Here is a 14,290-nt window from a genome sequence, read left to right on the forward strand (position 1 = left end):
TTCTTCTTCTTCCTCTTCATCCTCATCCTCTTCTTCTTCTTCTGAGGATGAAGAAGAAGAAGTAGGATGAAAATAAGAATAATTCCAAGCCGGCAAAAAGTGTATCTGCAGAGCTCCTCTATTCTGCAGATACACTTAGAGGAGCTCTGCAGATACACTTAGAGGAGCTCTGCAGATACACTTTTTGCCGGCTTGGAATTAATCTTATTTTCATCCTACTTCTTCTTCTTCTTCATCCTCATCCTCAGAAGAAGAAGAAGAGGATGAGGATGAAGAAGAAGAAGAAGAAGTAGGATGAAAATAAGAATAATTCCAAGCCGGCAAAAAGTGTATCTGCAGAGCTCCTCTATTCTGCAGATACACTTAGAGGAGCTCTGCAGATACACTTAGAGGAGCTCTGCAGATACACTTTTTGCCGGCTTGGAATTAATCTTATTTTCATCCTACTTCTTCTTCATCCTCATCCTCATCCTCAGAAGAAGAAGAAGAGGATGAGGATGAAGAAGAAGAAGAAGAAGAAGAAGTAGGATGAAAATAAGAATAATTCCAAGCCGGCAAAAAGTGTATCTGCAGAGCTCCTCTAAGTGTATCTGCAGAGCTCCGCTATTTCTGACAGTTCTGGGACATTCACTCCATACAGCAGTTGAAACTTTGTATCTATTTGTTTCCATAAATGGATACAATGTTTCAACCGCTGTATGGAGTGAATGTCCCAGAACTGTCAGAAATAGCCTATTTCTGACAGTTCTGTGACATTCACTCCATACAGCGGTTGAAACCGCTGTATGGAGTGAATGTCACAGAACTGTCAGAAATAGACAGAAACTGTCACAGAACTGTCCTTCTTCTCATCCTTCTCCTTCTTCTCATCCTTCTTCTCATCCTTCTTTTCATCCTTCTCCTTCTTCTCATCCTTCTCCTTCTTCTCATCCTTCTCCTTCTCCTTCTTCTCATCCTTCTCCTTCTTCTCATCCTTCTCCTTCTCCTTCTTCTCATCCTTCTCCTTCTCCTTCTTCTTATCCTTCTCCTTCTCCATCTTCTCATCCTTCTCCTTCTTCTCATCCTTCTCCTTCTCCTTCTCATCCTTCTCCTTCTTCTCATCCTTCTCCTTCTCCTTCTTCTCATCCTTCTCCTTCTCATCCTTCTCCTTCTTCTCATCCTTCTCCTTCTCCTTCCTCATCTCCAAGGGCATTTAAATTAAAGGTACAGTGTTCTGCACTAATTTAAAGGCTCTCTGAAGCCTAGAAACCCTTTTTATAAGTTAACTTCGTAGCGAATTAATTCGCATCGAATCGAATTTCTTCCTGAAATTCGGCGAATCAGCCGAATCGAATTTTTGAATAATTCGCTCATCTCTAATATCTATAGCAGGGCTGGCGCCAGCAAGCTACAAGGTGTGGGATAAAACGCTACAGTCAGTGACACACAGGAAGCACCTACAGCTTCAATGGTGAGCTTCCTTCTAACACCGGTTGACACAGAGGGGTTTATTTACTAAAGCTGGAGAGTGCAAAATCAGACTCCCTTCTGCATAGAAACCAATCAGCTTCCAGGTTTCATTGCCAAAGCTTCATTGAACAAGCTGAGGTTAGAAGCTGATTTGTTTCTATGCAGAAGGGAGTCTGATTTTGGACTCTCCAGCTTTAGTAAATAAACCCCACAGTGACAGATGCACAGTGGAGGAAGGTGAGTGCACCCATCCAGTGTGTGTTACAGCCAAACAGTCCCGCTCTGCAGCTGTGGGTGTGGGGGTGGATTGAGCCGTCTCTTTGCAATATGGAGCTGTCTCTTTGCTGGATTGGGCTGTCTCTTTGCTATATGGGGCTGTCACTTTGCTATTTGGCACTGTCATTTTGCTATATGAGGCTTTCTCATTGCTGGATTGGGCTGTCTCTTTTCTACATTGAGATGTCTATTTTCTACATGAAGCTGTCTCTTTGCTATATGGAGATGTCCCTTTGCTGGATTGGTCTGTCTTTTTGCTAGAGGAGGCTGTCTCTTTGCTGGATTGGGCTGTCTCTTTGCTATATGAAAATGTCTCTTTGCTGCATTGGAATGTCTCTTTGCTGGATTGGGGCAGCTCTTTGCTATATGGAGCTGTCTCTTGCCGGATTGTGATGTCTCTTTGCTGAATGGGGCTGTCTCTTTGCTATATGGAGCTGTCTCTGCTGGATTTGGCCATCTCTTTGCTATATGGGGCTGTCTCTTTGCTATATGAGGCTTTCTCTTTGCTGGATTGGGATGTCTCTTTCCTATATGATGCTGTCTCTTTGCTGGATTGGGCTGTTTCTCTGCTATATGGAGATGTCTCTTTACTGCATTGGGATGTCTTTTTGCTGGATTGGGCTGTCTCTTTGCTGGTTTGGGATGTCTCTTTCCTGGATTGGGCTGTCTTTTTGCTGCATTGGAATGTCTCTTTGCTGCATTGGAATGTCTCTTTGCCGGATGGAGCTGTCTCTTTGCTGGTTTGGGATGTCTCTTTGCTGGATTGGGCTGACTCTTTGCTGGGTGGAGCTGTCTCTTTGTTGGTTTGGGATGTCTCTTTCCTGGATTGGGCTGTCTTTTTGCTGCATTGGAATGTCTCTTTGCTGGTTTGGGATGTCTCTTTGCTGGATTGGGCTGTCTCTTTGCTATATGGGGATGTCTCTTTTGGTGAATGGGGATTTATCTTTGTTTGATTGGTATGTCTCTTTGCTGAATATATGGAGATGTCTCTTTGCTGGATTGGGCCATGTCTTTGAATATATGGGGATGTCCCTTTGCTGGATTGGGCCATCTATTTGCTGAATATATGGGGATGTCTCTTTGCTGTTCTTTGGTCAAAATATACTGTAAATATGATCCAGATCTGCAGCTCCTCCCGCCACCTCCTTTGCTGATTGGATGACATCGTCGTCAGGGAGGGAAACCCTGGAGATGACACACAGGCTGAATCCTGCCTGTGTCCTGCTAAAGGTAGGATTGTGCAGTGGAAAGCACAGAGTAAAAGGGGGCACTCTGATTAGAGAGAAAAGGGGGGCATGACTGCAAAGGGTGCTGTGATGGAAGGCTGTGATTGCTAGGGGTACTAATCAATACAGTGCCCCTTTACAGTGCAGTCCCCTTTATATCATAGTGCCCCTTTACGTTACAGCATGAAGGACCAACTCCGTGAATATACTGTCACCAACTGCAGGCCTGACCCCCCCCAGTCCGTGGAAAGATTGGCTGCTCAGTCTAAAATGCCTGGGCATATTTTTTGTCCCAGTCCAGGCCTGAGCAGATGACTCTCTGGAAGATTGGCGGATCTTGACAGATAGGCAGAGCAGGAAGCATAGTCAGAAGCCAGGGTTGGGGGTTAAACACAAGAAATCAATCATGAACGGGGCAGAAGTGTAGTCCGGAGTAAGCCAGGGGCATTAATCAATAGTAGACAGCAGCAGATCCATGTAGCAAGGCGAGGTCAGAGCCAGGAGAGAAGCAGGAGCAAGCTGTTAACAGGTAATCAAGCAGAGTAACTCGCACAGGAAAACAGGAACAGAAGTATGATGATAATCCAGCAATTATTGAGAGCTGCAGTCCTTAAAAAGGCCACTGGATGCCAGCAATTATCACGCTTTGTGTGTGCTGATGCACCATCACGCACGCGGATGCGCCACTATGTGCCCCGTTGCCTATGCACCCATTTTTGCGTAAATTATTACATTGGGCATTGGCACATTTGCTAGGATTTCTCCAATTTCATCCTTGACACAATGACTGTGAGGTGTTGACAAAATAAGTTTGATCAAAAGAGGACCCACCTCGAACTTACAGGACCTAAAGGATCTGCCACTGGTGGCTTGGTACCAGATACCATAGCATACCTCCAGTGGTCTAGTGGTGTCTATGCCTCGATAGGGTGGGGCTGTTTTGGTGGCAAAAGGGGAACCTACTCAATATTACAGTAGGTGGGTGATCATAGAGTTGTGGCTGATCGGTGTATACTAGCTATATTTAAAATGTGTACATTTTTAAATGAATGTATAACTGCATGAAATAATGTGCCTGTTATACTTGCCCAATTTTAGGTTTTAATGCAAATAGAGTGAACTTTCGCACCATTGCAGAGGTTGCTGGATAGTTTTAACATCTTATGGTTTCACTTGTTGGCTAGACTTACTCATTACCACACATTGATATGACTATTGACTCTGCATCTGATCATGTTTTGAAACACATGTTAAAAAAAAGACCATAGATTGCCTTTAAGTTCATATTATTGCAACTCCTGCGAGTCCTTTGGCTGTCAGTCTGAGAATTCTCCTGGTAATTAGAACTGACAGGTGAGCAGTCTTGGGGCTCACATTGTGATAAAGCCCTGAGTCTTTGTAAAGGAAATACAGAACAGCTTGCATTTCACTTTGCACTGACAGACTTTCAACTGGCGGATTGAGGACAGATAGACAGTCAATACCCGGAGTGCTTCATATACGGTCAGGCAACAAGCCGCTTGACGAAGGGAATTCTGTTTTTATATGTGGCAAGGCTCATTATATTCCCCCCAGGTAGCGTTCCTACTGAGCTGTCACAATGTTCCTACCTGCATGACAAGGACATCCCACTATAATAATCTGAGCTAATTTAACTGCAGGTCTTCAGCGTGTTCCTGTGAACGCAGCGATTATGAGTCACTCTAAAGGTGATCGCAGCCTCATACGAAATTTGTGTTGAGGCATGCTTTGGGGGCCTATATATAGAGAAGGGTGTAGCATTCATTCTTCTTTTCGCCTCTATTAGATAAGGCAAGTAGTGTAGAACGGAAGTTAAAAAACAAATGGCTGAAGAGGGGAAAAAAACATCGAAACACAGAAGGATGTGATGTAGGAGACAGCTTTGGGTGGATTAGTGTGGAGGAGATAGTGTGGCTTGCTGATATCTGTAAACTCCATCCAAAAGATGTATTATTGCTGTCCCCATAATGGAGATTTTCAATAAATTTCCATCCAGGTGCTGAGTCTCAGAAAATGAAGAGGGAAAAATCACAGTGTGTGGATATTTGAAGCTTCTTACTCTTCCCCACTCTCATTCACTGCATGCCTTGAAAGCAACAGTTTTGGGAATCGGTTAAAATTTGTGGGTTTAGTTCCATTTAATTGGTGGGTTTAGTTCCACCTTAACTTAAAGCGGAACATTACCCGTAACAACTTGATAAAAAAAATAAAGTTCTTTAGCAAGGAACATACATTCCACATTAACCGCTTTCCTGACGCCGTATAGCAGAAATACTGCTACATGGCGGCAGGGTTGAGCAAAATCACGTATATGTACGTGACATTACATTTCCTTGTAGGGGGCATGCGCCCTACCCGCGCCGCCATTCGTGGCCTTGGCTGTCAATCACTGGGTCTCAGCTGGTGATTACTTCCGGCACTCAGTGATCACCGAGTATTACCGATGGGGAGAGAACTGTATGCAAACAATACAGTTCTCTCCCCTGTCAGCTCTAGCCATACAAAGCAGTGTGCTTACAATGGAAAGCACAGACAAAGCCTCATAATAAAACACAAACAGCACACAGTTAACCCCTTGAGTGCTCCAGATGTTAACCCCTTCCTGCCCAGTGCCATTAGTACAGTGTCAGTGCTTTTTATTAGCACTGATCACTGTATTGGTGTCACTGGGGATGTCAGTGACACCAAGTCAGTTCCCCCCCAGTGTCAGAATGTCCGCCACAGTCCTGCTATAAGTCTATTTGTGGAAAAAAAAAAGGACGTAAATTTAATTTGGGTGCAGCGTCGCATGACCACGCAATTGTCAAAGTAACACAGCACTGTAATGCAAAAAATGGCCTGGTCAGGAAGGGGAGAAAATCCTCTGGAGGGCAAGTGGTTAATATTTGTGCTACCAAAATTTCCTTCAGCGTTGCACTGTTTGTTTTTGCCAGACACTGCCATTTTGAAACCCAGAGCCCCTGAGCAGCAGTAAATCTTTAGGCTGTCAGCAGATTGGCCTCTACATTTTTAGCACAGTGATTAAAAGAGAGAGCAACTGAGCATGTGCTGAGCAGGGTGAGACAGTGTATTACTGGATTTTAAACCGAATAGACACTTATGTTTAATTTTTTACATAGCTATACCTGCAAAGGGGGCCATCCTGAAGTTATCTAGCAGAACGTAATTATCTGACTAAAATTCCACTTTCATAAAACCGTTTTTACAGGAATTGGTCTTTAACATTTCAGAACAAATTTAAGGTGCAACAACCAGAATGGAGAATTCACTTTCTGAATGTTTGTTCAGGTCAGTGACTTAAAGAACAGAAAGTAGAGACAACAAATTATTGGAATTATATCTGGAAAACTCCTCCTGCCCTGATATGGGCAATCCCTACCTCTAAGCTGCTGGCACTGAGAACCTCACCCTCAAGGTAAAAGTCAAAACAATCTATACGAATAGTGCAGCGCTAAACAACTACTAACTAAACAGCGCAGAAAGCATATACCCCTATATACAATATCCACATACAAATATCACAAAAATAAATAAACATAAATCATAGTATGCAGAAAAAAAACCCCTCCTGATCCTCATCTGAGGGATCATAAATCAGTGCAAAGGAGTGTGTGCATCCCTATCCAGGGATGAAAAAATAGTGAAATGTGAACGACACTTAAGGAAATCACAATAACTTCAATACACATAAACAACCCCCCCCCCACGTATATTCAATTGAAAGTCCACAAAAATTTTGTGCTCCAAATGGTCATCACACACATGCACACACATGCAAGTGATATTCTTGTGACGCCGGATGTGACGTCACCACGTACCGAAAGTTCCTCCCCGCGTACCTACGCGTTACGTCACGCTACTTCTGACTTCTTCAGGATATACCATGAAGAAGTCACATGATTTAGCGTGACGTAACGCGTAGGTACGCGGGGAGGAACTTCCGGTACGTGGTGACGCCATCTTGGTGCACCCTACACTCATGTAATACATACATAGTGTGGTGTGAAGGCGTTTTTCCATCTACATATATGTGAATGGGCATTTTATTGTGTTTGTCTGGCTTCAGTTTATTAAACAGTATTATACTATGGTGGATGTTCTTTGTTTCATCACTGGGGCCCTGCATGGAGGAAACTTAATATTGCTGGTGTCAGTGGCTGGAGGAGAGTTGCAAGGAGAGGAAAGAGTGTCACTATTGATGACCACAAGTGGGGTATTAACCCAGGAAGAGTACCACCTGTGAGGATCGAAGGGTAATCCACAAAGCGTGCTGGCCCTGTAGGGTCTTTGTAAGAAGGTGAGGGGGCAATTTGGCTATTGGAGGATTGACACCTATGATCACGGTCACAAGAATATCACCTGCATGTGTGTGATGACCATTTGGAGCACAAAAGTTTTGTGGACTTTCAATTGAATATATGTGGGGGGGTTGGTTATGTGTATTGAAGTTATTGTGATTTCCTTAATTGTGGTTCACATTTCACTATATTTTCATCCCTGGATAGGGATGCACACACTCCTTTGCACTGATTTATGATCCCTCAGACGAGGTTCAGGAGGGTTTTTTTTTTCTGCATACTATGATTTATGTTTATTTTTGTGATATTTGTATGTGGATATTGTATATAGGGGTATATGCTTTCTGCACTGTCTAGTTAGTAGTTGTTTAGCACTGCACTATTTGTATAGAAATGATTGGAATTGGAATTATGGGAAGGAAGTCACCATTGGCAAGTTTTATATTTTTCCCAGCACAAGGTGCCTTCAACCCTGGGACCTTTTTTCACATGGGGCAGACTCAGCCTGCGATCCACTTGCTAAGCAGGGGAATCTAGTTGCTGGTCCCCGCTGAACAGGCAGATGACAGGTTTACACTCGACTGTGATCCAATTCAATCTGGCCAGACGGAGGGGAACAGATTCTCATTTGGATTGGATATAGGCATGTGTCCGTTTACACCCACTGCTCCAGAGAGGAGAATGTAGGTCCCAATCGGGTCCACCTGAAAAATGGATTGAAACATTTGTGTGAAAGGTTCCTAAATCAATAAATAAATATCTGCGCAATTATTTAACTACCTTTCCCTAAAAAGCAAGCCAACTGATGAGAAGTGCTGGCTTGCTTTTTGTGAAGTCACAGACATGATGTGTGGCAGCTGTTACTAGGGGAAAAATGGTGCACAAAGAAAAGGTTTCTGTTTTTCTGGCCAGTAAGTGCACATTCCTCTGGAGCTGGCTTATGGTGCAGGTGGGAGGATGCATATGAGAGGAGAGTGGCATACGGCTCCACATTAGTGCCAGGATAAAAAAGGATTTAAGCGCTTTTGCTTCAGGCCTTCCCTTAGGTAAACACCAAGTGCTGGACTGAGAGCTGGGATTTGATGGAGGAGATATCTTAGTGCAATCCCATTCTGTGGACAGATTTTATTTTTTTAACTCTTTCTATGCTTTTAGAGTCTTTTCCAAAAACAAAGCAGCCATCTTCAAATGGGAAAGACTTTAGTGTGTCAAATCAAGTTATTCAGTGTTGCAAGGAGTAGTATCCATGCAGGTTAAAAAAAATAGTGGAAGTCGGTGCCTTTAACAGATAAAAGCATGGTACTTTTACCTAACTGTCAATGCTCATGGCCCCAATGGAAGGAGGATTAGCAGGTGTTCTACCTACTGTTTCCAACTACAGTTATCCTCAAATGTATTAGCTGTTTTTGTTATTTTGCATCACACAAATACTACTTTGATTGGTTCCATGACTGGCATGGAATCCCCTTTTAGCTTCATTCCACATAGCAAACTGACCTAGTTGTTTCAGTCCATATTGCCCCTTCCCATTACACACCTCCCATGCTAGTTATACATTAACTTAGTGACTAATATTTTCTTCTTTTGTTTCTATTCTGAGAGGCCTTTTGTGCAAGTCTGGATCACTAATGTGTCTCTAAAGTAATGATAATATGCAAAATTGGCAATATAGCTATGGACTTCTCTTGTAGCAAAATAGGTAGCTGGCCCTTTTAGGTGCAACCAGACAGCACAGGTACCTCATAGGGTGAGCAGTAAGAGCTTTTAAAATGTCAACTGGTAGCATCTGCCACCAAGCTCTCCAGGATACTGTTTAGCACAGAAGAATCCTTATAAGGTGCTCCATATATGCAGCCATCCTACTGCTCTTTTCCCTCTGGAAGGTTCCTCCCAACATGACAGCAAAATCCTTCAGGCCCCAAGACACAGGCCATATTCTGCTTTATAAGGCCCAGGCTGAGGCCTTTTCCTCAGCAACACCCTACCCAGGCAGTGGACATGGGAGGCAAAAGACTTCCTTAAAAATTTCCTCCCCATTTAAAGCCTGGAAGGCCGAAATCCTCTCTAAGGTCACCCTAAATATTTATAACTTCCCCATGCATCAGTGGTGGGCTGCCAGAGAGAATAAATAGCCATAACTCAATATTGTTACTCATTGCATAGTTACCCACTGTCTCAGGCAGAAATAAACAATACTCTGAACTTGGAGGAAGCCCAATAAATACAGAAACAATACCATAGATCCCAACTGTCCCTGATTTCAAGGGACTGTCCCTGATTTGGAACAAAATCCCTCTGTCCATCATTCCTCCTCATTTGTCTCTCATTTTGGTCTGATCTCTATAGTTGTACAAAAAAAGGCACTTTTTATCTTTCAAAAATGTTTTCCATCTTTCATCTAATTTCTAAAATTCTGCATCTGTAAATTTCAAAAGCCAGTAAAAGGTAATAGTAGTGGTAAAAAAAAAAAGCACCTGTGGGTTTACCTAATCATTTTTTTTATATAATTGTCCTTTGAGGGGACATGGAAGGGTGTATGTCCTATGTCTACATACTTTTGCTAATAGGTGACCCTCGTTCCCATCTCAAACAGTTGGGAGGTATGCAATACCAATTAGAGCTCAGGCTTACAGTTCAGATTCCCACTCAATTTAGACTAGGGATACTCCAGCTTACAGCAGGGTTCCTAAAAATTTATAAACCATTCCTGCTACTTTCATATACTAGAGAAAGGCCACACTTTGCAAAGGCTCCTTTGGCATAATTTGTAGCTTCTATAAAAGGAAATGTACACAAATGAGGCTGCTGTTTTGGTTAAAAATAGCTTACACTTTAATGTTCCAACCATAGTCACGCAGTATAATTATTATTATTACACGTTTATATAGCTCTGATATATTCCTCAGGGCTGTACAAAGGACACTGAGCAATTCACGTAAGACTCTACACTACAAGAGCGTACACTCTAGTGGCACCCCACAGTCATGCCCTGTTATACATTAATATAGCATTGACATATTCTGCAGTTCTGTGGAGAGCGCTGAGCCATTTATTTTAGTTTGCACCAGAGGAGCCTACATTCTAATGTCCCCACCGCAGTCACACACTTTTTTGTTATTGTACATTTATAATACTCTGACATATCCCACAGTGCTGTACACAAAAGTATTTACAGCTGTCTCTACACCAGAGGAGCGTATATTCTAATGTTCTCACCTAAGTCACATGTTTTTTTATTATTATACACCTTAGTGGTGTACCTTAAGTAGGACAGTGAGTATGCACTGTCACTGGTTCATCCAGCTGCAGGGTGCCGTGATAATGCAAGCAGAGCTGGACAAAATGTTATCCCACACAGTGGTGCCTGCATAGTTCGGTCCTTGATGTCACTTGGCAGAGCCAAGTGCTGGCAGTGCAGTGGCTTTGTTATTCACAGGTGAGTCATACTATTGACACAAATTATTTTTTTTTGTGCCTTTTACATTCACCCACTGATATCAAATGCAAGAAATTTCTCTTATGTTGGTGGTAGTGGGAAGAAGAATGCACCTTATATTGGTGGTCAGTGGGATTATGGGTTTGTTTTACATTGGTGGTAAATTAAAGAAAAATTAATCTTACACTGGTGGAAAGTGGGAGGACAAATGTCCATTATATTGATGTTTCATGGGAAGAAGAGTGCCCCTTACATTGGTGGTTACTGGGAGAAAGAATGCCTATTACATCGGTGGCCATTGGGGGAAAGAATGCCTTTTACATTGGTGGCCACTGGAAGGAAGTACTGACACATTACAGTGCTGCTGCTTACATTGTTGGTCAGTGGGAGATAGAATACCTTTACATTGGTGGGCAGGGGGATGAAGAAGGTCTGTACATGAGTGGCCAGTGGAAGAATGAATGTCCTTTATACTAGTGGTTAGTGAGAGGAAGAATACCCTTTACATAGGTAGTCAGTGGGAGGAAGAATGTCCTTTTTATATTGGTGGTCAGTGGGAAAAAGAATGCTGTTTACATTGATGGTCAGTTGGAGGAAAAATGCCCCTTAGGGCGAGTGGAAAGAAGACTGTACATTACATTGGTAGTCAGATTTTGAATTGTCCTTACATTGATGATCAGTGGGAGGAAGAATGTCCCTCACAACAGTTATCAGTGGGTAGAAGAATATGCTTATATTGGCGGTTATTAGGAGGAAGAATGTCCCTTACATTGGCGCTCAGTTGGAGGAAGAATGTCCCTTACATATGTGGTCAGTTGGAGGAAGAATGTCCCTTACATAGGTGGTCAGTAGGAGAAAATATTCCCCTTATGTTGGTAGCCAGTGGAAATAATGCAGCATTATTCTTACTACCACCAAATATAAAGGGGACGACTCCATTACAAATGTAAGGGGCATTTTTCCTATGGACCGCTGATGTCAGGAAATTATTTCCACTGATCACCAATGTAAGGAACATTATTTTACTGACCATATGGTTTCTTCCTACTGATTAGACTTAAGATATTGTTACTGTTGTCTTATTATCATTGTCTGAATGTTATCTCACCTGTGCATTTGTTGCTGGTGTACTGTCATGATTGGCTAATTGTTGCACATATTGTCAGGATTGCCCTTTTGTTTCCTGTGTATTGTCTTGATTGCACCATTATTGCCCAAGCACTGTCACAATTGCCCCTTTGTTTCCCACATGTATTGTCAGGATTGCCTTTTTTTGCCTATGCATTGTAAAGTCAGGGCTGTTTTTTTTAGAAGACAATATTAGTATAAATTAATCCCAGGCCTGTCAATATCAATGCACTGTGCTATTATCCCCACATTTTGCAAGGTGCACTGCATTTATATTGTGTATTCAATGTTTCGACAAATAACATTTTCACTATCTGTTTTTTTTTTTCTTTTCTTGCCATTATTGGTGTTTGTTTATTTTTATGAATATTACTGAAAATAATTTGACATATAGCAAGGAGTTAAAAACCAGATACGCTAGGTATACCACTACTAAGTCATTTACAATATTCTGCAATTTTTGTACAGACCATATATTACTGCAGTCAATTTAAATGACCAGATTAGGTACTACAGTGGTTAAAAATGTGATTGTTCTGGTGATCTGATTGGCTGTTGGTTGTTCTAGTCCTTTAAATGCAGGAGCACAATTTTCATTAATTATATTTCAAAACATTCGAAGAACATTTTGAATTCCAACTAATTTTTTTTTGTTATCCCAGATTCGTGCCATCCGACTGTCCTTCGTGGGGGAGATGGGTTGGGAGCTCCATATGCCTAGAGAAGCCTGTGTACCTGTTTACCGGTCAGTCATGGCTGCTGGTGCCAAGCATGGCATTGTCAATGCTGGATACAGAGCCATCGATTCCCTCAGCATTGAGAAAGGTAACACCCTACTTGGAAGGAAAATGCACGAATATAATCTGTACACCTTGGTCTGTGTACACACAGTATGGGCTATCATAATACATTGATTACACCTAGCATATAGGATAAGATAAGTCCTGCCATACAGGTATATACAGAATAAGAACATATAGTGCGAATTACACCCAGTTTACAGAATAACAGAAGCGCAGCTATGCAGCATTTATACATACAAAATAAGTACACACACTGAACATTACATCCAGCATACACAAAAAGAGAGGTGGTAATGTGCAGTGCCTATACATACATAAAAAGAACAAAAACTCAGAATGATACCCAGTGTACAGAACAAGGGAAGTGGTAATGTGCAGTGTACACCAATAAACAATAATAACTGACCATGAGGATTACACCCAGCATATACGACAAGAGAAGTAGCACTGTGCAGTATCCATACAAACAGAATAGGTCGATATCCTGAGGATTACATCCAGCATAAATAGAAGTGGTACTGTGCAACATTCATATACTGAGAACAAATACTGAGAATTGCTTCCATTCTCTAAAGTGACACTAAGCAGGTGCTACAAAATACAAAAAGAAATTGTTAGCACTGGAATTTGGAGCAGAGATCCAAATTCACTCATTTATGAGTCTTTTTAAGTGAATTGAAGTTTGACTTCTCATTAGTCATGAAATGATATTGACTTTTGTAAATTGAGACAAATTGGCTCATCTTACAGCAATCCTCTTTGTCAGAACATTTTTCTGTCTTCACTTTGACATGTTAACTGGAAGAATCCATACCATTCCTCAAAGGAAAACTGCTTTGGTCTAAACGTCAGATCACACGGGATACATTTGTTCATCGTTGAACAGACGTTCTGATTTAATGAGATTCCCTCGGCAGAGTCTCCGTCTAATGCGATACCAGTGACTTCTGGTATGTGCCGGGGAGCTTGGTGACACCTCCTATTAGCGGCAGATGTGAATTAACAAGTGCCGCTTTCAGCATGGGAAATCTTAAATGATGTTCGTTGAAATTGACGCCGCTAATTTCTGCAATATTCCCTTCTGCCGTCTTTGAATTAGAATGAACATGGTCTCCATTTCTGAATACTAAAGATGGTTATTTTATATTAAACAGATCTCCACTGGACATTTTTGAAGTTTGATTCTATGTCTTGGCAGCATATCAAGCCTAAAAATTAGTGTATCTATAGGCAATTTTTTTTATTTTTTTTTAGTTTTGCATAGAGTAGACAAGGGTTAAAGTCTCGTTAAATTTTTATTTTTCATTATTGGGGAGATTCACCCCTCTTTTTGTAGTGGTGACTGCTGTTGCCACAAATGTCAATGAATGAAAATCCAAAATGTTATAGTTGGCCCTGGAACATGAGGTGAGGGAACATCTTCCAATATAGAAACCTGTTCTGGTGACAACTGTCCAAGAGAAAAAATTTCCCTTACTTTGGGATAGTTCCTCTAACCTCCTGTTGCTTCTCTGAGGCAGAAAATGAAAAGGATTCCCCTAATGGGACACACGCAGCAAAAAATACATCATGGCTACACATACAGTTTAAATGCAGTAATCTGGAGAAGCCAATTGGAAATCTGCTTTCATCATTCTGTCTGTAATGTGGGAG

The 14,290-nt window shown here is 41.8% G+C and overlaps 1 protein-coding gene across 2 annotated transcripts in view; it reads left to right on the forward strand.

The window, feature by feature from the left end:
• Window positions 1-14,290, forward strand: part of SARDH (sarcosine dehydrogenase) — a 142,140-nt gene that overhangs the window by 104,419 nt on the left and 23,431 nt on the right. For both annotated transcript variants that reach the window (XM_089677045.1, XM_089677046.1), the window contains one exon: window positions 12,497-12,659. In XM_089677045.1, the coding sequence (XP_089533171.1) occupies window positions 12,497-12,659 (163 nt within the window). The remainder of the gene's footprint in view (window positions 1-12,496; window positions 12,660-14,290) is intronic.

The sequence above is a fragment of the Staurois parvus genome, unplaced genomic scaffold (assembly GCF_062004578.1).
Source record: "Staurois parvus isolate SC_StPar_1 unplaced genomic scaffold, SC_StPar_1.0 ptg000176l, whole genome shotgun sequence".
NCBI classification, from domain to species: domain Eukaryota; kingdom Metazoa; phylum Chordata; class Amphibia; order Anura; family Ranidae; genus Staurois; species Staurois parvus.